A 24,381-nucleotide genomic window follows, 5' to 3' on the forward strand; every position below is an offset into this window, starting at 1 on the left:
ATACCCCTCTTAATGATTACAGGATGAAATAAAGCTTCACCTACTCTAATTCTCTGAGTTCTATTTTCGAGAAATACAGCCACCCATTCAGTCACTCTTATTTTTGCCAGCAGTCTCCCATGATCTACCCTATCAGATGCTTTAGATCAAATTGTAACACAGTCCATTTGACCTCCTGAATCCTAGATATCTGCTATATCTTGCTGGAATCCTACAAACTGAGCTTCAGTGGAATAAACTTTCCTAAACTTGAACTGCCTTCTATCGAACCAGTTATTAATTTCACAAAGAAATAATACTTTCCCAAAGTTTACATGCAACACATCACAAACTGTCTGGCCTGTAATTTTCAGCTTTATGTCTATCACCCTTTCCTTTATACACAAGGGCTACTATAGCAAATCTCCATTCATTTGGTATAGCTCCTCCATGCAAACCATAATCAAATAAGTTCTTTAGATATGGTACTATATCCCTACCCATTGTCTTTAGTACCATATATTCCCAGATTTCTTATCAATTCCAGCTACTTTTCTAGTTGTAATGGTCCTGGAAATGCACTGAATTGCATCAGAACAAAATAATCCTGTATAGCTCAGTCAGAAGAACATCAGAATTTAGATATCAACATCTCAGGTTTGTTAAATGACAGTATAATGTAATAATATAAAAATCTATCATTAGTATTATGCACCTGTATGGTTCCAAAATTACCATTTGTATTTCTTTATTGCTAAAGAACGATAACACAACAAATATTATAGCTTCAATAATGCTCAAACTCGCGACCTTTGAATCACTGAGTGAGCGCTTTACAACTGTTCCATGAGAAGCAGACTCAAATGACTCCTCCTTAAACCCCACAGTTCAGCAAGGTTCACAGTGTTTCTACATGCATAATTTTATTTCATTAAATAATAATAATAATAATAATAATAATAATAATAATAATAATAAATCCTGGCAGTAGGTATAAAATGCAACCCATCATTGATGGAGGAAATGAATAATAGAAATGAGCCTCGGAAAAGGACGCTACCCGAGGGTCGTCGGGGCACGCTTGGAGCTGGTGCTGAGCGTGACAGCAGGCAAGCCACCAGTGACATGATGCTGATCAGGTGGGCACATGTCGGGTCACCCGAAAATTCTACAGCCGACAATTCAGCTAGGAGAACTCAACAGCTACCTACTCCTCCTGCCGAAGATGTTTCAGAAGTTCAGCTGACCACCAAGGCAGGTAAACCGCGGCAGCGCTTGAAATGGACAGATGATGTGAATAAATTCGTAATGCGCTCCTACTTTATAACTACAAACTTAGAGAAAGACCTTACAACGTACAGGAAAGATATGCACAGATTGTTTGTGGACAAATTCCTCCGGTACTCCTTTGTCACAGAACAAAGAGTTGCAGACCAAAGACGTGCAATAGTAACCAACAACAGACTTCCTGCCACAATAATTCAAAGCCTTAAGGAAGAAGCTGCTAAAATTCTAGCTACGAGGCCAAGCAGTGAAGGCAACTCCATCTCAATGCCTCAAATTCGTCAGGATGATTCTGGAAGAAAATAACCACAGGAAGACAAATCTGTGGAAATAAGAGAAACTGGTGATTTCTCAGGTGCTGATGAAGCACGTCGTGCTGAAGACATGTTTAAAGTGGCGATGGCGGAGTTCGTGGGTCTCAAAGTGAACTATAGACCAAAACTGCCCAAAATTCGAGGAACACCAATGAACAAAAACCTTGTATGTACTGTAAATAACATCCTACAGCAGTATATAGAAGAATCCAGTAGTGTAGAGGAAACAAACAGCAGTAACTGTGGTTAGGATGAACAATCAAAATCTAATACCCATCTCCAGAAGCTCTTGTAAGAACGCAGATTCAGAATACATTCCACCATGGCAATGTCGATTACAAAGTGATATCCAAGAGCTAAGAAAAACCATTGGTCAACTTTCCGCATACCTCTGTAACAAAACTAAAACGAAAACTAACAGAAACTTGAGGAATGTGTTCAGGAAAATCAACACCCACACAAATGAACCCGAGCACAGAGAAAAGGTCAAAGAATACATTGACACCCAAAAACAAAAGTTGTGTGCAAAAGCAGCAAGGTTCAGGAGGTACAAAGAGCTAGGAATATGCAAAACAACCTTTTCTCCAAGAATGAGGGCTAATTCTACAGAACGCTCAAGCAAAATCGGCAAACTAAGGCAGAAGAACCTTCAAGTATGCAGGACACGGAAGACTTTTGGAAACGTATTTGGTGAACCAACATAGTCCACAATACAAACAAAACATGGATTAAGGAAGAGAAAAACGACAATGGTTATGCAGAAATGAGTTTTGATATCATAGAAGAAAGCCATGTGAGTAATGCTGTCAGGAGAACTCGAAGTTGGAAAGCACCAGGTACAGACAAAATGCAAAATTTTTGGTATAAACATTTCACTTGCGTCCACAAGAAAATAGCCCAACAATTCACTTATCTCATGCATCATCCTGAAGGGTGTCCTGAATTTCTTACATCAGGAATTACATACCTCCTACCTAAGGAAGTTGGAAATGCTAAAGATCCATCAGCTTACAGACCAATAACTTGTCTACAAACGATCTAAAAACATTTTACATCCATACTCACAGAAGAAATGTATAAACATATCAGCAACCATAACATTCTGACTGAGGAACAGAAAGGATGCAAAAAGTCATCACTAGGGTACAAAGAACAGATAATCATAGACAAAGAGCTAGAACCCATTACAGATACTATGCGTAAGAGGAGACTGGGATTCTTTGGACATATCATGAGGATGCAGGACTCGAGACTTCTGAAACAACTAGTACAACACAATCTCGTCTCAAAAAATACCACAACAGGATGTAAATGGATCAGAGAAGTAAGAGAGGATCTGAAGGAAATAGGCCTTACAACAGAAGACACCACAAATAAGATAAAATTGAATACAAAACTCAAGAATACAAACCTCCGCTTTACCCTTACACAAAACAAACCAACAACACGCACATTTTCAACTGAGGAAAGGGCACGAAGATCGGAGCGTCTGAAGAAGTACTGGGAGGACCGCAAAGCCCGAACAATCCCTTCAAAGAGACCTGAACGACGGACTGACTAAAGTGATCCTATGTGGTCATAAAAGAAGAAGAAGAAGAAGAAGACTCCGTTGTAACACAACAGGCAATACACTCACAAAGGAACCTGTACACAGCGTATATAGATTATCAGAAAGCATTTGACTCAGTTCCCCACTCATGGTTAAAAGAAGCACTTCATTCGTACAAGATCAGTCCTGCCATAATTCATTTTCTTGAAGTTACTATGAACAATTGGAAGACAATGCTCTGCACCAAGACAGAAAATAAATGTATCATGTCCGACACAATTAAAATTGAACGTGGTATATTTCAAAGAGATTCATTAAGTCCTCTGTGGTTTTGCCTTGCAATGAATTCCCTATCCAATCTTCTAAAAGCTACTGGTTTTGGATTTGATATTAAATATAACAATGGGAAACAAAGAATATCTCATTTGTTTTATATGGATGATCTGAAAGTGTATGCCCACAACGAAACACAAATGAACGCCCTGCTGAATATAATAGACTCTTACTCATCTGATGTGGGAATGACGTTGGGAGTAAAGAAATGTAAGCTGCTAACAACTGAACGTGGTCGGTACACAAACTCCCAACCATACGAGCTCCATACCGGATCTTTAATTGAGGGAATGACACAAACAGAGACATACAAGTACCTTGGATTTGCTCAGAATACAACTCTGGAGCACAAGAAAATCAAACAGGAACTCACTGATAAATATACATCGAGGTTGCATCAGATTTTGCGCAGCTACCTAAATGCCAAGAACAAAATTAAAGCAATAAACACATATGCTATTCCAACCCTTGTTTATTCATTCGGAATTCTGAAATGGTCTGCTACAGAAATAGACAGCATACAAAGAAAAACGAGAACTTTGCTCATCACCTATAGATTACATCATCCCAATTCATGCATGGAAAGGGTCACTCTCCCAAGAAAATCGGGAGGCCGAGGAGTACTGGATCTTCAAGTCATGCTCCTGAATCAGATAAAGAACCTACGGAGATACTTCCATAAAAAGCAAGAAAACAGTCTTCTCCATAAAGCTGTAGTACTTGCTGATAAGTACACTGTTCTGTATCCATACAATGCCTCTGACCCACATACAAATCACCAAGTATCCCTGCAGGAGAAAGAAAGAACATGGCGAGAGAAGACCCTCCACGGAAAATACTACAGCAATCTAAACCAACAGAGCATAGACAAGAATGCGTCGTGTATGTGGTTACAAAGTGGGCGCTTATTTGGGGAGACAGAGGGATTTGCAGTTGCTATACAAGACCAAGTAATAGCTACAAACAATTACAAAAAGTACATCATCAAAGACACCAGCGTACTCTCCGACAAATGCAGACGATGCTCCGTTCATCTCGAGACCATCGACCATATCACTGCGGGCTGCCCAGTACTTGCCCCCGTAGAATACACGAGACGACACAATCATGTCTCGGGAATCATACACCAGGCACTTGCTCAGGAAAACCAATTAATTCAGGAGCCTATCCCTTATTACAAGTACCATCCAACACCATTCCTGGAGAATGAGTCGATTAAGCTTTATTGGGACACTGCTGCAGTGACAGACAAAACAGTCAACCATAACAGGCCAGACATCATACTGGTAAACAAGAAAACTGGGACGACTTTCATTATTGACATCGCTATCCCCAATGACACCAACACTGACAGGAAGTATAGTGAAAAAATCTCGAAGTACAAAGAACTTGCAGAAGAGATAAAGAGGATGTGGAAGATGAAACTGGTACAAATAGTTCCTGTGATTCTGTCAGTCAACGGCCTCATTCCACACACACTTCACAAGAGTCTGCGAGAACTGGGTCTTCCACCGAACATCTACAAAATTATGCAACATTCTGTCCTCCTGTCAACATGCAATATTGTGCGATCGTTCCTCTCGCAAGAATGAAGATCCCGTAATCTACAGTTTCGTATATACCTGTACATCAACATTTGTATTATAATGTGTAAATACTTTAATTATGTAAGGCACTTGGTGCATCCCGTGCCCCATTACTATCCATATTTCCTGTGGAGAAGTGTATGAAAAATAACAACAACAACAACAACAACAACAACAACAACAACAACAACAACAATAATAATAATAATAATAATAATAATAATAATAATAATAATAATAATAATATATTTTTTTGCGAGGGAGTGTGGAAAATCTTTCATAAGACCCACTAAAAACCACACTCCCTTTTCCCACGACGTTTATCTCCGCCCCGGAAACCGCTCTCGCATTACTTCAGGACGGACGCCGTGCTTAATGCATCTTGTGCTTCATCTTCCTTCTTCTGCTTTACTGTCTGCCGTAATCGTCCAGATTCTTCTTCTTCTGACGCAGAATATTTTCTATGTAGACTGACACCTGATCCCAAGACTCTTGACTTCGTAGCATTATTGACACAGTGCCTTTTGGTGTCAATTCCCCTGCATACCTTCTAAGCATCTTCCTTGTGGTAGCCAATGAACACACACAAAGAAAGTATGTAATACATCATCGATATCGCTGCAGTATACGCACAACGGACTAGTTGCTAGCCCTAGTCTATGAAGAAATTTTCGGAAGTATCCATGACCTGTCAAGAACTGTGTGAGATAGTAGTTCATTTCACCATGATTTCGGCGAACCCATATACCCAGAGAAGGTATCAGTCTTTTCGTCCATTTCCCTCTAGAATCATCTTCCCATCTCGTCTGCCATCGTTGCATTCTGCGATTAAGAGCCAAAGCCTTTGCCCGTCTCCTTCCTAGCTCTCCTTGTGCAAGCCAAATTTCTTGTCTTTCGAAAGCCAACAAGTCAATAGGAACTACTGCTGCTACTACTAGAATCGCAGCTTCTGATATGTACGATATGCGCAAGCAATTCCTAAAGCTGCTCTCCGTTGTACAGCCACAATTCTTGTCCGATATTTCGCAATTTTTAACGATTCAGCCCAAATTTCCGATCCGTACAGAAGTATCGATTTGACAGTGGACATGAGAAGCCGCCTTTTACTAGATTTCGGCCCCTTGATATTTTCCATGAGTCTACTCAGTGCAATCATGGTTTTCGCTGCCTTATCTGTTACCCGCTGAATGTGGGCCCAATATGTAAGCTTAGTATCAAGTGTTACACAATATTTTTGTGCTCCTAGTTGTTTCGATGACTATCTGCCCGATCTGCATTGGTACAACAGTATTAATCCTTTTCCTCGTCAGGAGGACAATTTCCGTTTTATGATCTGCGAGTTCTAACTTGTGATTTATCATCCATTCTTTAACCCGTCGCATCACCTGATTCAGTTTAAACTGAGCCAGCTGTAGGTTATGGGTTACTATCAAGGCAGCCACATCATCAGCATAACCCACAAGTTTCACATCTTCTGGCATATCCAGTCATAACAAACCATCGTACATGATATTCCAAAGGTTTGGTCCAAGAATTGAGCCTTGCGGTGCACCAGCTGTGAGCCGTTTTCTTCTCTGACCATCTTCTGTTTCGTATAACAGTGTACGATCTCTCAAGTAGTCTCGCAGTATGTGCATGAGATATTCTGGTAGCTTGAACGTTTCTTGTAAAGCTTCCAACATATCACTCCACCTTGCCGAGTTGAAAGCATTTTTAACATCTAGGGTCACAAAAAAGTGTCAGCTTTCTAGAGTGATGATTACTCATTTGAGCTCGTCCTGCTGTCTTCACCACTTCCTTCACCGCATCTAGCATTGAGTGACCTCTGCGAAATCCATGCTGTTGGTCAGATAAATTGCCAGCTAATCGAACTGCTGAGAGTATTCTCGGCTGTAGCAGCTTCTCTAAACCTTTCCCGGCAGTGTCCAGCATACAGAGGTCTGTAACCCCCGGTTTTCCCTTTACTGATCAAAACCAACCTAGCTATCTTCCAACGAAAACTAAAAATTCCCGCTTTCAAACAATGATTACACAATCTCAACAGTAGTTGGGGACATAATTCAACTGCCACCTTAAGTACTTCCGCTGGAATACCATCTGGTCCAGGGGGCTTTCTTACTTCTAAGGGAATTAATTGCTGTTATCAATTCTTCAGTTGTAAAAGGTGGTCCATTATTTAGTTCTTTCTCAGCCTCATCATCAATCCTACCATATCTTCCATGGTGCGTGGATCCATGATCGGGCTTGGGAGCATCCTGAATTTCTTCATAACAATTTTATACCCTAATCCCCATGGATTTTTGTCCACATCCTTAGACATTTCCCACCACTTGTCGGCTTTACTCTTTTTAATTGTACTTCGCAGTCTTTTCTTCATAGTTTTATATTCTACTGGGAGAGCTTCAACATTGTGTCATGCTCTTTGTGTCCTTCGTCTGAGTCGCAGGCATTGTTTCCTCATCTCAGAAATTCCTTCATTCCACCAATATGATAGACGCTTGCCTCTCCGTTGTTTGATTCTGGTCATTGATGTGTCACATGCTTGCTGGAGGAGTCTCATGGTGTGTTCCATGCATTTATTAGCAATTATCCTTCTTCTGTATCCATTATAGAGTCCATTCCATTCTGTATTACTTCATGGAATTTTTATCTGTCCATAGTGGCTATGTTCCATCTTTCTGGCTTGCGCGTGGTAATCCTTAGATGCGGAGTCTCTTGAAGTATACAAAAAATTATATACTGATGATCGCTTCCAGTATATTCTTCAATCACTCGCCATTCAGTTATCCTAGACGCGATGTCTTCAGAAGCAAAGGTTATATCTGGTGTAGTTCCCTGTCATCCTGGTCGCCGAAAGGTTGTCACATTACCAACGTTGATAACCATTAATCCCAATCTGGCGGCCATCTCCATTGTACGCCGCCCTCTAGAATAATAATAATAAAAAAAATAAGAAGAAGAAGAATGAGAAGAAGAAGTTAACACTAATATTATGCAGCTGTATTGTTCCAAACTGTTAGGACCGTTCTACGACATCTTACCTTCTGCCATCTGTTGCATTCTACTGATCGCTCGCCCAGCTGTTTACTGACTGGCTTGTTCTCCGGCACTGCTCTTCCTGCCTGGCTGTGACGTCACACCTACGTGATCTTCGTCGAGTAACTTCTCGAATCTCTTCACTTCGTATATCAGCAAGCCATTCCTTCGTTTCGACGGTCAGACATTTAGTGCATATTAACTCAAGTGGAGAGAGCGAACTGTTCGCTGGCGGCTGGCCCGTAGCGATGTGTTATTTCCTTTTAATTTGTGAATAGCTGCACCGTGCTTCAACAGACTGGGTGAGCAAAATTTTATAAGTTGTTGTGGTCCTTCGTTCTTTTAATCAAGCACTGAACTTTGAATGATTGATCATTTTGTGGCTTCTCGGTCTCCATTGTAAAAGAGTCCTTCTGACCGAAAATCTTAATCAATTTCATAACTTTAAAAGACTAATTGTGCTTGGACGAATGATAGAAGTGTTGCCACCTTTTGGACATTTTCTACAGGCCCGAGTGGTCGCTTACATCACCGAAGTAGTAGTGTTTAAGCAATCTGGAAGGATTCCCCCCCCCCACCTCTCTTCCTTTCTTTCCTTTCGTATTCACTCTGTCCCCCTTTTCTTTCCTTTATTCCGATATTGAGTAATGTAATTCTCTTTCCTCCCGATGTGTTTTAGCTCTCTTTCCCTCTTTGAGGTTTCAAATAAAGATTGTAAGAGTGGCCTTTAATTGGTATGGTGAAGCGTACTAAACCCCCCTTTTTATTGGATGTAGTGTAATCTATTAGGTACTAATTGTGTTTTCTCTTTTGAATGCGGGTCTTCAGCTTTAGCTGAATATTATAACTGGTATCCTCAAGAATTCTTAATCATTATTTGTCTCGATTGTATTCTGGTCGTCAAGTGGGCTGAGCTCTTATCATATGTTTGTATTTCCTATCCTTCAACTGATTATATATATTACCTGTTCTAGTCATTTATGCTTAAAATATAGCTTGTTTTAAATTGATTCTTCACTTTTGTATTTGGTTCGATGTATGTATCCTCTGTCCTCTCACTCCTTGCTTATTCTTTTTTTTAACTCGGTACCTACCACGGACAGCCTTCTCGGTTAGCCCGCTAAGCTTCCGCTGCCTCTGTCGACTGGATAAAGCTAAGCCCGATATGCTAATTTCTCTTGGTGTCGTTCCTGTTTATTGAGGTGTCGCGCATATGCCTTTCAGAGGTTTAGCAAGTTTCCACCAGTGAAATAATATTTGCTCGCCTCAAGCGTTCAGCGGCCCTCATACTGACCCAATTCGCCACAAAACCTAATATTTATATTATTTATATTGCTAAAGAACAATAAGACAATAAAATTATAACGTCAATAAAGCTCTAATTCACAACTTTATTTCATTACGGGATAGTATAATGTAATGATATAAGAAGAAGAATTTAACACGAATGTTATGCAGGTGTACTGTTCTGAATCTAACATATCACTAAAGAAAGAAACCACGATAAAAATGATTACTTGAAAAGACTCAAACTTTGAATTATTAATTGAGCACTTTACTGCTGTCCACCAGAAGCAGATATTGAACAACTCCTTAAACACCGTAGTTCAGTGCTTCTACTGCGCATCTTCATCAACATGCATCGTGTAACAGCACCGGGATCTAAAGCGTAACTGACAATGTATTCACTGTTCAAGAGTGGCCACTTATTATTCTGACAGCTGTACAATATCAGTGAGTGTAAATATTACAGTTTTTAAAATAAAATATTTCATACGAATGTCAAGCAAGCAAACAAACAAACAAACAAACAAACAAACAAACAAACAAACAAACAAGAAAAAAGGTATATGTATGTACGTATGTATGTGAAAATGAAAATCCACAACTTGTTTCCAGTCAATTGACCGGGTCAGGAATGGAATGAATGAAGCCTCCATCTAGCGGTGAGGACAGGAATTGTGCTGGCTGCCAAAGTGTGTCGCACTCCTCTGGGACTATGATAATGACTGACGGATGAAATGAAATGACATTGGAAAGTGTTGCTGGAATGAAAGATGACAGGGAAAACCGGAGTGCCCGGGGAAAAATCTGTCCTGCCTCCACTTTGTCCAGTATAAATCTCACATGGAGTGACCGGGATTTGAACCATGGAATCCAGCAGAGAGAGGCCGACGCAATGCCGAATGAACCATGGAGGCAACTTATGTATGTATGTATGTATGTATGTATGAATCTATTCAGCATTAAAGTTATTAACAGCCAGAGAAGGAGAAGAGTTTTGCCAAAGTGATTTTGTGCTTCTCTTTCGTCACCTTGCCATCATTCTTCATCTCTATTCTTTTAATTTTCATGTATACAGTTCTTTTTTGAAGTTTTCACAATTTTTTTAGGATATGATTTTATTAAATATGTACCACTATTCTGGGCCATTTGTGGCTTTGGACGTTGTACTAGATTAATCATCTTCAAAACAATCTAAATTCATAATAGAGAGTCCTCTACAGAATTCTATATTGTAATAAACATGACACCATCTGTCACAGACAACTTACCAGCTCTTCCTTTGTTTTCTTACGTTGCTTGAACAAACCTCCCCAGTCTGCCTCTTCATCTTCTCCTTCAGAATGTTCAAGAATATTCTTAAAACTCTCCTTAATTGCCTTCTGTTCTTCTACGTGAGTTGGAGAATGGGGCCGTTTGATAGCTTTCCTGTCTTCTTCTTCCTCATCATAATCGTCTGAATCACAAATAACAAGAAAGTGATTAAAGTTCTTGTATTTTAAAACAGATAAATATATCAAAGTCAAGTGCAGTGAAGTTGTAATTTACATATTAGGCCTACATTTAGAGCTAATGCATCAAACATTAATGCAAATAAGAAATTAATAATTGGTAGTATTAGGGGTATGACAACACAATGTTGACTAATTCAACTTCTAAAATCACCAAACCTTTAAAAAACATTGTGATTGGATGATAAGTGGTCAGATTCACACTGGATAGTTTTTTTTTTTTTCAGTAATCAATTGATACACCTAATTATATTCTTATGAAGGAACATTAATGACGGTTGACATCGATAATCTCATTTATTGAGAAGTGCATGGAATTAATGATAGGATTCAGAGTCCAAGAATATAAAATACTGCCACATAAACAGAACACTTGGAATCTGTAACATATGGGCCTTGAATGTAAGTCTGTGAGCAGTTACCTTGAAGTCATTAAAATGAAGACAGCAGATAATAACACTGTCTTCCACTGTTATCTTAATATTTTAGGCACCTGATTAAGACATTTACTTACCGTTCAGTGAAGCCAGTTTTCAGATATGGATGGAAATAGCTGAAAGATGTAGTTGTATTACTTATAACATAATGGTTATAATATGAAGTAAATTTGGTCTTTGGAAGAAAAATAACTCAGGGATACTCCACGCAGGAGGTAAGATTTTTCCATACTTAAATATTGGTTGTTCAACAATTTTATATATATTAAAAAAATAAACAAGGCAAGTATGGGTCAATTTCCATTAACATCCACATTTCCTTGGCTCAAGGTCTACCAGGTCTTATCTCTTTGTAACTTGCATAGGTATTCCTTTTCATCAGATATAGTGATCTATTGTCTGATTTGGTTTGAAATGACTGTCTCTATGTTCTTCGTAAATTGTGTGCATTTGGTACGGACACCAACACAGATTGACTGTTGAGAGGGAGCAGGAGTACAGCTTATGATGGCAGCCATAATGTTCCCCTTCAACAACCATTAACCATATGACTATTGCACAGAATACAGAATGGGAATGCCAACTCCCAGATCAACTCAGAAACGTTTGGTTGCTGTAGGAGCGACGACATAATTCGGTACCAACCGCAGCAGTTTTGATGTGTCATTTGATTTCAATTTTGGATGTGTTCTCGGACTTCATCAATGTTTTAAATTTGGATTGTAAATTGAGACATACCAGTCTGTTTACTTTATTATTGATTGTATGTGAGCATATGTTTTTTTCCAATTGGATTGTGACTGAAGATGACCCGGTGTATATGTGGTCGAAACTAGTCCCAATTATATAGGACATTATACAAGCTAATGGTATTGAATAGGTGGACCCTTCTCTACCCTTTGAAAGTGCTTCAGGGTATAATAGATTTACACAATCTATAATATATTACAACGAGAGGAAGTTAGTTTGTTTGTATACGGAGGGTAATATTGGGAACTGACTGACTGATTTCAGTAATTCTTTCACTATTAGAAAGCTTATTTCTTCCATATTATTACAGGCTATATCTAATTATGATAATATCTGGGATCAGGCAAATTTCTAAAAAAGTACACCAATTTGGAAAAATTGTGCATATGGGACCTTTAAAGTTGAATATGCTGCATGAACCTTTAGTCCTATTAAGAAATGGAGCTCACCAAGAGTAGTAAGAATGTAATTTTCTACAAAGAAAGTGGAATGCATTTTCTACCTAGCCTAGTTTTAACAACTTTCCAGGAAAAAAATACCTGTCTGAGTTTTGGCGCATGCTGTATCTGGGGCGGGGAACAACAACTAACGACTAAAAGAGTATATATATAAGATTCATAATTAAATTTTCTATAAAAAGTAAAAAAATGCACATATGCAATCTCTCTATGATTCCAAGGTTGCTACACTGAAGAAAATGGAAATTGCAACACCCAGAAGGAGTGGTGCTACATTGCTGCAATTGAACATGCAGGACGAGTGTTCGGTTGTGATTCGGTGATTACACTTTCAGGTCCCTCTCACCGCAAGTCTGGACAACAATCAATACAGGATGTGCTCACCACGAGCTGCAATACATTGATGAATTCGTCGAGGCATGGAGTCAATAAGGCCCTGGATCGCTTCCTGAGGAATTGTGGCCCATGCTTGCTGCAATGCACGAGTCAGTTGTTCCAGTGTTGTGGGTGGCTGAGGACGGTTGGCCAGTTGTCGACCCATCATGTCCCACACATGCTCAATAGGACTGAGGTCCGGGGATCTGGTGGGCCATTCTAAGGTTGTGAGTCGTGGAGAGCTTCTCTGGAGATGCGTGCAGTGTGAACCCAGGCACTGTCCTGCTGAAACATCCCATTAGCAATGTTCGCCATCATAGGGACAACCACTGGATTGAGTACCCTATCAATGTACTGTCAAGCAGTCATAGTGCCTTCAACAATGTGATTTCACATTAAAGTCAATAGCTCCCCAGACCATAATGCTTGGTGTTGGCCCTGTGTGCCTCTCGACAATAAGATCTGGGCGGCCCCTCTCCCCAGTACGCCGGCGCACACGATTCCAGCGATCACTGTGGGCAAGACAGAAGCGCAATTCATCACTAAAGACGACCCTATGCCATTCATCGACCCACGTCGATCTTTCTCGACACCAGGCCAGCCTTACAAGTCGCTGTTGTGGGGTCAATGGAACACCTTCTGCAGGGACACGGGCTCGTAAGCCAGCTGCACGCAGGCAATTACCAACTGTTTATTGTGTAATGTGGGGTGCCACAGCTGCTCGAATTTGCGATGCTGTTGCATGGGGTTCCATCCGGGCCATCCGAATGATGCGGCGATCCTCTCTCACAGTTGTCTGTCGCGCTGGGCCTGTGCCAGGTCTACGAGTGTGGGTACCTTCATTTGACCACTGCTGCCATACATGTTGTACTGTAGTTGCCTGTCGGCCAACACGTGCAGCGACAGTCCTTAGCGATAATCCAGCCTTACACAGCTCAATTATCCGAGCCCTCTCAAACGGCGACAGTTGTTGATAGCGTGCTCTTCTCTGTCATCGAGGCATGTTTGACGAGGAACACCTCACTGCACAGACTGCAAGTTAACTACGCTACACCAGAGTCCATATACTGGAGCTGATTCCTCCGCGACCAATCACGTGGGGAGACCTGTAGCAACAATCCAATGGGTCTGAAACTTTGATCGTTTACATACCTACATGGCATCATTCCATATCTTGAAAATCAACACAAATGACCAATGCCTTCATGGTGTTGCAATTTCCATTTTCTTAAGTGTATAAAATTGCATTGTTAAAGGAGCATTTCAAGCATGCAGCCCAGGACACTAGTACATTGAGTCGGTTGCAGTTGGGCAGTTAAAAGTGAAAATCATTATTTATGTCCATTAGTGATGCAGCAGTTAAAAGTGAAAATCATAATTTATGTCCATTAGTGATGCAAGTCCATTAACTGATCTACAGTAGATTTTCATTCTTAGAGAGAATGTTTTAGGTGGAAGGCATGGCAGTGAAACAAAATGTGGAACAAGTCAAATGAAATGTATGCCTGGAACCCTTTAATGGGAATACAATGCCTAATGTTAGAAATAGAGGTTCTGGAAAAAGTAACGTTTTCTTGCTACAGCCTTGGACACGCTACCTGATGTAGAGGCCAAGGGGGACAGATGAAATTTGACAGAGACTATTCACTATTGTTACCGATAGTGCATATATCTAATTAAGTCAGACTTCAAAAGGCAGATGGACACACAGGAACTGCTGTTATTGAATAAAACTGAAATGTTCAGAGACACACGACAGGATTCATGGTAAATTCCCTTCTAGAACAGTTATACAATTTGGACCATTTTTTAAAACTTATGGTTAATCCATCTGTCAAAAACACAAAGTGTAACACTATACCATAGGTATCTGCAAAATATGGACAGTTATAATTTTTACAGGTATGTTATAGTGTTAAATTTTGTGTTTTTTACACAATGAAGAATTATAGTTGTATTACATGAGTTGACACTGAAAGAGAATGGCTTCCTCCTTAACAAAATATTTAAAATCAACCAACTATTTTTCCATTATGTTTATTTATAGACAAGATTTAACTTACCATCATCACTGAATTTCCCTTCCCTCTCTAGGATCAGCTTCCTTTCATAATCTCGAAGAAGGAGCGGCTTATCTTCTTTATGTTTCTTCTTTTCAATCTGTTCTATTTCAGAAGGTTTTGCATCAAAGAACTTAACATTTTCATCATATATTCGAGGATCACGTTTTTTCAAACAAGAAAGTGTCCTAAAGAATTCTTTCTCTACTTCCTGTGTTAGCTCCTTAGCATTTTCATCTTCTTCTTCAGAAGTACTGCTCTGATCGTCATCATCATCATCATTTTCAAGCTTCTTCAGGGCAACTTCTCCATGACGATCTTTCACTGAAACAAGAATATTATACTAAAAGTTCTAAAAAGGGAATAAATACAGAAATTATGTCTTCTTGTAGACAACAAAAATACAACTCTGTACAGAATATGTTATACTAGCATTACCTGATGTGGCTTTGCTCATGAGTGTTTTAATTGTAAAGGCTAGTGATTCTATAAGCTATTAATTTAATTTTTGTTCTGTATCATTGATATATTGTAAAATTTATTCTTATACTAGTGAATCTATTTAGCCTGCCTGGTGGCCATGATCGTTAAGGCGCTGAAGTCTAAACAGTCTAACACCGAGGTTAGATGGTTTGAGTCCCGTTGGCTGAAAAAAATTTCACCACCAGAATGTTGGTCGGCAGGGTAGGGGAGGTGGTGGTATACAATTTCTAATCACTAGATTGCGTGCTAAAAGCCTGGATTAAATTCCAAACCTCTCCGCAGTGTTCATATGGAGTGAGGGCATATGATGCTGTTGATGGTGATTCGTCCATCGGATGGGGACGTTAAGCCTTGAGCAGACCCCTTGGTGCTATTCGACAGGAGTAGGCTATGTGCCAGCATCAGGTTTCACTCTCTCCCTACTATCATATATCACGCCATTCATTTCATCTCATTAACTCCTCTGATGAGGTTGACATCAGGAAGGACATCCGGTCATAAAAACCCGCCACGACAGTTTCATCTCACCTCATAACCGACCCCATAGTGAAACGGGACAAGGGTTGGATAAAGTAGTGAATCTATTTAACAACAACTTACTCATCAATGCCAAGAAATATTTTCAGTTTAATTCTGCATAAAGTTAATTTGATAATCAAACACTGTACAAATTTATTCTTAGTAACCATAAAGACGGGGGCGAATGAAAAAGTAAGTTACACTAGCTCGCCGTGAGAGCATGCTGTGTGTCGTGACCAAGGCTAATGCGGAGCAAGCTACAGTAACTGATGACACATCCGATACGAAGGTTGATGTGATATCCTGTCGTGTTGTGTGTGCATAGTGGGCTTAGGTTCAATGGCACATCAACTGGATGTTCACTCCAAATTAGAGGTGCGTGAAACGATCAGATTTCTATGGGCTAAACGGCTCAATTGCACAGACAATCATCGTGAAAACCCTGCTGTATATGTTGAGCATGCAATTTCTCGCCCAGGTATTTAAAGTGGTGTAACCAATTTGACGCCGGACACACAGTTCTCATGGAAGAATATCACGAAGGCTGGCCCGCAACGTCCTGTACCGTTGCAAATGTTGAGCGTATGGACGGGACCATCAGAGAGAATCTGTATATAACACTGCAGGAAATTGCAAGCATGGCGAACATTTCAAATGGCAGTATGTTCTCCATTGTTCATCAGCACCCTGGATTTCGTAAACTGTGTCAAAAATGGGTCCCATGTCTACACACCAATGTTCACAAGGGACAATGTTTCCAATTGTCACTGGCATTTCTGCAACAGTATTCTGTGGTGAATCATCACAGGGGATGAAATGTAGGTCCACCACTTCACCCCCAAAACAAAGAGAACATCGATGGAATGGGTCCACACCACACCACCACCACAAAAGAAGGCCAAGGTTCAACCTTCAGCAGGAAAGGTACGGGTAATGGAGACAGTGTTCTTTGACATGGAGGGTGTGGTGCACATGGAATTTATGCTGAAAGGCACAACAATCAACTGGGCTTCACATTGTCAAATGTAGAACCGGCTGCATAAGCCAATTAAAGAAAAACGACGGGGAAAATTGAGCACCGCTGTGATTTTATTGCATGATAACGCAACACCTCACACGGCCCGCCAAATGTCCAAACTGCTCCAGCGATTCAAGTGGGAGGTATGGCAACATCCTCCATACAGTCCAGACTTAGTGCCATGCGATTATCATGTGTTCGGTATGCTGAAAAAAGATCTCGGAGGACGACGATTCCAAAACGATGAGGAGGTGACAGCAGCTGTCTCCAGGTGGTTACATAGCTCTGGGGGTGATTTCTACGCATCCGGAATTGGAAAGTTGGTTGACTGTTCCGAGAAATATTTACAGTCTCTTGGGGACTATGTGAAAAAGTGAAATTAAATTGTATGTTGTCATAGCCATGTTGCCTATGTGTAGGTGTTTTCATAAATGGCCATAACTTGGAAGTGTTACTTTTTGATTTGCCCTCATATATAGAGTACATTTAAATAACAGATAGATATTTTACAAAGCAGTATAGGGGCCGATGACCTGCGATGTTAGGCCCCTTAAAACAACAATCATCATCATCATCATCATCAACAAAGCAGTATAATTATGTCAGGATCTCGCATACTATGGTACATTAGTAGTCTGTCCATCAGGTGCTACAATCACTAAATATAATGGAGAACTTATTCGGGAGCAGGCCACATAATACAGGCCATGGGAAAAACAGTCTTCCCTTAAATCAATTCCTGCCATTTTTAAAGATTGCCCTTGTGATTCATTGACTGTCAGTGTAAAACAGGCTTTTATAGGGAGCTGCATCCTTTTGAACTCAAAAGGATAGTTGGAATTTATGAGTGTAATGTGAGGTATAAAAAAAAGTTTCCTCTAGCGCATCCAGTTATAATTAATTATAGCCTTAACTACATTTTTCAGGAGAGCAGTCACACTTAGTATTGTTTTTATGCACGGTTTAGGAGGACAGAGATTTCATAGCAACATTATAGGTGTCCCAATCTTCAGAGTAAGACTATGAGCTGGAAAACATGAATGATGAGCATGTTGAGCAACTCTGATAGATATTCCACACCATTATAGATTTTTTTTTTTTTTTTTTTACAATTTGCTTTACATCGCATCGATGCAGATACTGTATGTCTTATAGCAAGAATGGGATAGGAAAGGGCTAGGAGTGGGATGGAAGTGGTCTTGGACTTAATTAAGGTACAGCCCCAGCATTTGCCTGGTGTGAAAATGGGAAACCACGGAAAACCATCTTCAGGGCTGCCGACAGTGGGGTTCGAACCCACTGTCTCCCAAATACTGGATACAAGCCGCACTTAAGCGACTTCAACAATCGAGCTCGTTAAGCAAGTAATCAGTAAAATTAAAATTATAATTACTTTTGTAAGGAGAAGATATTACTTCATTTTGTGTGTGTGTGGGCGCGGTTTTTTTTAAAAGCACAGAGACATTAGTAGTTCTCCTTGTGCTCAGGCGGCTAGGACTATACAATCCATCGTTGGTCCTTAACCTGTTAGGGGAGAGATCCTCACTTAAGACTATTTGTAAGTAGGGTAGCCTTCTGCTTCATGAATTTATGGAGCTCAGAACATTTTAAGCAAGCCTCGGACCTATGGGAGTAACAGAGTCCCGCTCCCATTTGACAGGCAAGGGACTCGTTGGAGACAATTTGGCAAACAAAATGGAATTCGATGCGGAGCCATCAATATTAATGGGGCTTACGGAAGAATGAAAGTTCAACTCGCTGAGTCAACAAAGAGGATGCATCTGAATGTGCTAGGAGTAAGCGATATTCGCGTAAGGGGAGATAACGAGGAAGAGATAGGAGATCATAAAGTGTACTTGACGGGTGTTAAAAAGGGAAGGGCAGAGTGTGGGGTAGAGCTTTACATCAGGAACACCTTTGCATGCAACATAGTTTCTCTTAAGCATGTAAATGAGCGAATGATGTGGGGAGATTTGGCAAGCAGTTAGGGGAATTAGGTCGAGAAATGTCTCAGTGTATTCACTATGTGAGGGTGCAGATGAGGATGAAGTTGAGAAGTTTTATGAAGCATTGAGTGACATCGTAGTCAGGGTCAACAGTAAGGATAGGATAGTGCTAATGGGCGATTTCAATGCGAGAGTTGGAAATAGAACTGAAGGATAAGAAAGGGTGATTGGTAAATGTGGGAAAGATATGGGAGCCAATAGGAATGGGAAGCGTTTGTTAAAATTTTGTGCTAGTATGGGTTTAGCAGTTACAAACACATTCATCAAGCATAAGGCTATTCACCGCTACACATAGGAGGGTACGGGAACCAGATCCCTATTAGACTATATCTTAATAGACTTCAAAATCAGGAAACCTGTTAGGAACTATGGGTTTTCCAGGCATTTTTCGATGATACAGACCACTATCTGATCTGTAGTGAACTAAGTATCTCTGGCCTAGGATAGAGAAAGTGAAATCTGTCTGCAAACGAATAAGGGAGGAAAATCTCCACGATGAGGAAATTAAGATAGAAGTACATGGATATGATTAGTGAAAAGTTCCGAACAGTGGACAGTAAGCAGTTTCAGGATATAGAAAAAGAATGGGTGACATACAGGGATGCTGTAGTAGAAACAGCAAAGGAATGCCTAGGAACAACTGTGTGTAAAGATGGGAAAAAACAAACATCTTGGTGGAATAATGAAGTGAGAGCAGCTTGTAAACGTAAAAAGGAGGCTTATCAGAAATGGCTCCAAACAAGGGCTGATGCAGACAGGGAATTGTAAATAGATGAAAGAAACAGAGCAAAACAAATAGTTGTTGAATCCAAAAAGAAGTCGTGGTAAGATTTTGGCCATAAGATGGAAAGGCTAGGTCAAGCATCAGGGAAACCTTTCTGGAGAGTAATAAAGAATCTTAGGAAGGAGGGGAAAAAGGAAATGAAGAGTGTTTTGAGTAATTCTGGTGAACTCATAATAGAGCCCAGGGGATCACTGGACAGGTAGAGGGAATATTTTGAAAATCTTCTCAACGTAAAAGGAAATCTTCCTGGTGGTGTCGCAAACAACCGAGCTCATGGGGAGGAGGAAAATGATGTTGGTGAAATTATCCTCAAGGAAGTGGAAAAGGTGATTGGTTGAGAGGAAGTAAGGAAGAGATTAAAACCAGTGTGGTTTCAGACCATAGAGCGGCTGTCAGGATCAGATTTTCAGTATACGCCAGATAACTGAAAAATGCTACAAGAGGAATAAACAGTTAGGTTTCATAGATCTAGAGAAAGCATATGACAGTGTACTGAGGGTAAAGATGTTCGCCATACTGGGGGACTATGGGATTCAGGGTATATTATTATAATCAATCAAAGGCATTTATGTTGACCATTGGGCTGCAGTGAGAATTGATGGTAAAATGAGCTCTTGGTTCACGGTACTTACAGGGGTTAGAGAAGGCTGTAATATTTCATCCTCGTAATATACATGGATCATCTGCTGAAAGCATAAAGTGGCAGGGAGGGATTCAGTTAGGTGAAAATGTAGTAAGCAGTCTGGCCTATGCTGATGACTTGGTCTAAATGGCAGATTGTGCCGAACGCCTGCAGTCTAATCTTGGAACTTGAAAATAAGCGCAATGAGTATGGTTGAAAGCTGGCCCCGTGGTGTAGGGGCAGCGTGCCTGCCTCTTACCCGGAGGCCCCGGGTTTGATTCCCGGCCAGGTCAGGGATTTTTACCAGGACCTGAGGGCTGGTTCGAGGTCCACTCAGCCTACGTGATTAGAATTGAAGGAGTTATCTGACGGTGAGATAGCGGCCTCGGTCTCGAAAGCCAAGAATAACAGCCGAGAGGATTCGTCGTGCTGACCACAAGCCACCTCGCAATCTGCAGGCCTTCAGGCTGAGCAGCAGTCGTTTGGTAGGCCAAGGCCCTTCAAGGGTTGTAGTGCCATGGGGAGGGGGGGAGTATGGTTTTGAAAATTTGCCTTTCGAAGACTAAATTGATGTGTGCAGGTAAGAAATCCCGGAGAAATTAATGTCAGGTTGGTGACACAAAGCTGGAACAGGTAGATAATTTCTAGTATTTAGGATGTGTGTTCTCCCTGGATGGTAATATAATAAGTGAGATTGAATCAGATGCAGTGAACTCGCAGTTGCGATCTTCAGTATTCTGTAAGAAGGAAGTCAGCTCCCGCATTAAACTATCTTTATATCGGCCTGTTTTCAGACCAACTTTGCTTTATGGGAGCGAAAGCTATGTGGACTCAGAACATCTTATTCATAAGTTAGAAGTAACAGACATGAAAGTAGCGAGGATGATTGCTGGTAAAACAGGTGGGAACAATGGCAGGAGGGTACTCGGAATGAGGAGATGGAGGCTAAGTTAGGAATGAACTCGATGGACGAAGCTGTGCGCATAAACCGGCTTCGGTGGTGGGGTCATGTGAGGCGAATGGAGGAGGATAGGTTACCTACGAGAATAATGGACTCTGTTATGGAGGGTAAGAGAAGTAGAGGGGGACCAAGACAACGATGGTTAGACTCAGTTTCTAACTATTTAAAGATAAGAGGTATAGAACTAAATGAGGCCAAAGCACTAGTTGCAAATAGAGGATTGTGGCCACGTTTAGTAAAGTCACAGAGGCTTACAGACTGAATGCTGAAAGGCATAACGTATTATAATGATGATGTATGTATAGAGACATTAAGTAGCCATCATCACTACATGAGACTAAAAGACATAATACCTTGGAACTTTCAAAATGACCTTTTCCCACCATTCTTATTTTAATCAATGACATTTAATGTTTAAAATAATTTGCCATATACTTTGCAAATAAATTAATTGGTTCTTAAAATTCTTATCGCTAAGCCTCGACGTCCTTGAGGGGAAGTACATCTTTGCATTTACTGAAAAAATGCCCAACAAGGACACTTGAAGGAATACCAGTGTTTAATTTTAAGAACATCCTTGGTACAAATATTATGTCTTCGGAAGTAATGGAGAGGTAGGAAAATATTTCATCCAGAACTGGTGAAGTTACTGGTTCTGTTGTAGTAAAATGAAAGAGTTTATTCATTATTATTTATTTTTTCTCATTTCTGCTACCGTGTGATGCATATCTTCTTCTTCTTTCCCTATGTGCCGTTAGGCGTTGGGACATTTCAGCAATTTACTAAAGTTTCTTCTGTCATGCGCCATTCTCTGAACCTCACCCAGGGTTTTCCCTTGCTTCCCGATTAGTTCCAAGATGTACTCCTCCCATTCAATCCATGGCCTCCCTCGTGTTCTTCTTCCTGTTGGTCTCACTCGCCACACCTGCTTTGCTTTCCTTTCCTCTTCCTTTTTTCTAAGTGACCAATCCAGCCCAATCCTCCCCCCTCAATGACATCCATTATTGGCTCCTGCTGAAGCTCATCTCTTACTGTGGTGTTTCTAATATGGTCTCTTCGAGTTTTCCCGGCAACTTTCCATAAATATCTCATCTCAGCAGCAACCAGACGGCTCTCCAGTTTTTTATGCATTGTCCAACTCTCTGCACCATACAGGAGGGTTGGCAGGTACACAGCATAATATACCCGCATTTTTGTGTTTCTAATAATTTCTTTCTTCCCAATGATTGTGTTGTATATATCATAGTAAACTTGATTAGCTTTTCTAATTCTGTTGTTTATTTCTGCCTCTAATTTTCCTCCCTCTCTTAAAATGGTGCCCAGATACTCAATTTGTTCTACTTGCTCAATATACTCATTGTTCCACTTGATTTGAAGCTGTACTTTTTCTCCTTTGGTGAACTGCATGACCTTGGTTTTGCTCGCATTCACTTCCATCCCACAGTCCTGGAAGGCATAAGCCCATTCAGTAAGGGCTTGTTGGAGATCCTCCTCTTTCCCAGCCAAAATCAGAATGTCATCTGCATAGACCAGAGATTGGACATATATTGTCTCATGTTCCAGTTGCCAACCTTAATTCTTTTTGTTCTTCTTTTACACTATTCAATGACTTGGTTCATGAAGATCACGAAGAGAAGAGGACTCAAGCTGTCACCCTGCTTTACTCCCTTCACCATTTCAAATTCCGTAGAGTATTCACCAGCTATTCTCACCACTCCTTGGATTCTACTGTACATGCTCCTAACGCGGCATAAGAGAGTCTTGGTTACCTTTTCGTCTTCAAGTGCTGCCCAAAGCTGTTCCCTGGGGACCGAGTCAAATGCGGCCTTTAGGTCGACAAATGTAGCTAGAACATCCTTCCCTCGACTAAGTCGTTTTCCTATAACAGTTCTTAGTGTCTATATATGGTCGTGTGTTTGTCGACTTGGCCTGAAAGCACATTGTTCTTCTTCCAATTTTTCCTCTACTTCTTGTCTCAGCCTCCTCTCCAATATGTGAGAGTATATCTTTCCGGCCACACTGGAAAGACAAATTGCTCGATAGTTTGCACAGTCCAGAGTGCTGTCCTTCTTATGGATAGGAACAATAACATTCTTCTCCCAATCCTTTGGAATCTTCTGAATACTCCATCCTTGTTGGCATATCCTTGTCATCCATTTCACCACAGCCTCTCCTCCATACTTCATCAATTCTGGTGAAATTCCATCCCAACCAGCTGCCTTGCCCACTTTCATTTCAGTGATAGCCTCTCTAACTTCACTCTGCATAATTGTCTCCCCTTCTTCTAGTTCTTCTTCTGCCCCTTTACCGGCGTCGTCTTGTAAATTCTGGTCTCCGCGGAACACATCCTCATAGTGCGTGCTCCATGTATCAAGGATGTCCCGTGGCCTCGTTTGGATCTTCTGGTTCCTGTCTTTAATGTTCCTGATTCTCTTTCCAGTTTTGCCTTGGAGGGATCTTAGTATCTTGCAAAACTTCTTCTGATTATTTCTATATTCTGATTCCATTTCCTCACCAAATTCCTGCCAGTCCCTTTCTTTTGCCTCTTGTACTTGCCGCTTTCCTTCATAATGTGCTTCAACATAGTTCCTCCAGTCCTCTACCCTTCTTGTTCTCATGTACTTCTTCCAAGCTACCTTTTTCCTCCTTACAACTTTCTTGACTTCCTCAGTCCACCACTTTGTTCGTTTACTGTAATTTTCCCACAGACCTCTTATGCTACTTTGATAATATTCGTCTTAAATTCACTCCATCTCTCTTCTAAGTTCCAACCTCTCTCAGGTTCTTCTCTTTCTGTTTGCTGAAGTATTTCCCCCAATTTCTGAACATAGTTCTGCCTTACCTCTTCCTCTCTAAATGCAGAAATTCTTATTTTCTCAAATCGAAGATGAGAGAGTGTGGGTGTAGCCTTGAACCTTGTTTTCATAACCAGAAGCCGATGTTCTGTACTCATTTCTGCACTGCGGAAGACCCTTACATCTTAGTGTAACAAAAGTAGTCAATGCAACTCTTTGCTCCTCGGCCTACTGCCT

At 40.7% G+C, this 24,381-nt stretch overlaps 1 protein-coding gene across 1 annotated transcript in view; it reads right to left on the reverse strand.

Annotated features, from left to right (window-relative positions):
* Positions 1-24,381, reverse strand: part of LOC136874827 (protein KRI1 homolog) — a 170,163-nt gene that overhangs the window by 135,830 nt on the left and 9,952 nt on the right. Inside the window, exons 2-3 of the mRNA XM_067148504.2 lie at positions 14,960-15,280; positions 10,637-10,821 (exon numbers count right to left, since the gene is read on the reverse strand). Of these exons, the coding sequence (XP_067004605.2) occupies positions 10,637-10,821; positions 14,960-15,280 (506 nt within the window). The remainder of the gene's footprint in view (positions 1-10,636; positions 10,822-14,959; positions 15,281-24,381) is intronic.

The sequence above is a fragment of the Anabrus simplex genome, chromosome 5 (genome assembly GCF_040414725.1).
Source record: "Anabrus simplex isolate iqAnaSimp1 chromosome 5, ASM4041472v1, whole genome shotgun sequence".
Classification (NCBI taxonomy): Eukaryota; Metazoa; Arthropoda; class Insecta; order Orthoptera; family Tettigoniidae; genus Anabrus; species Anabrus simplex.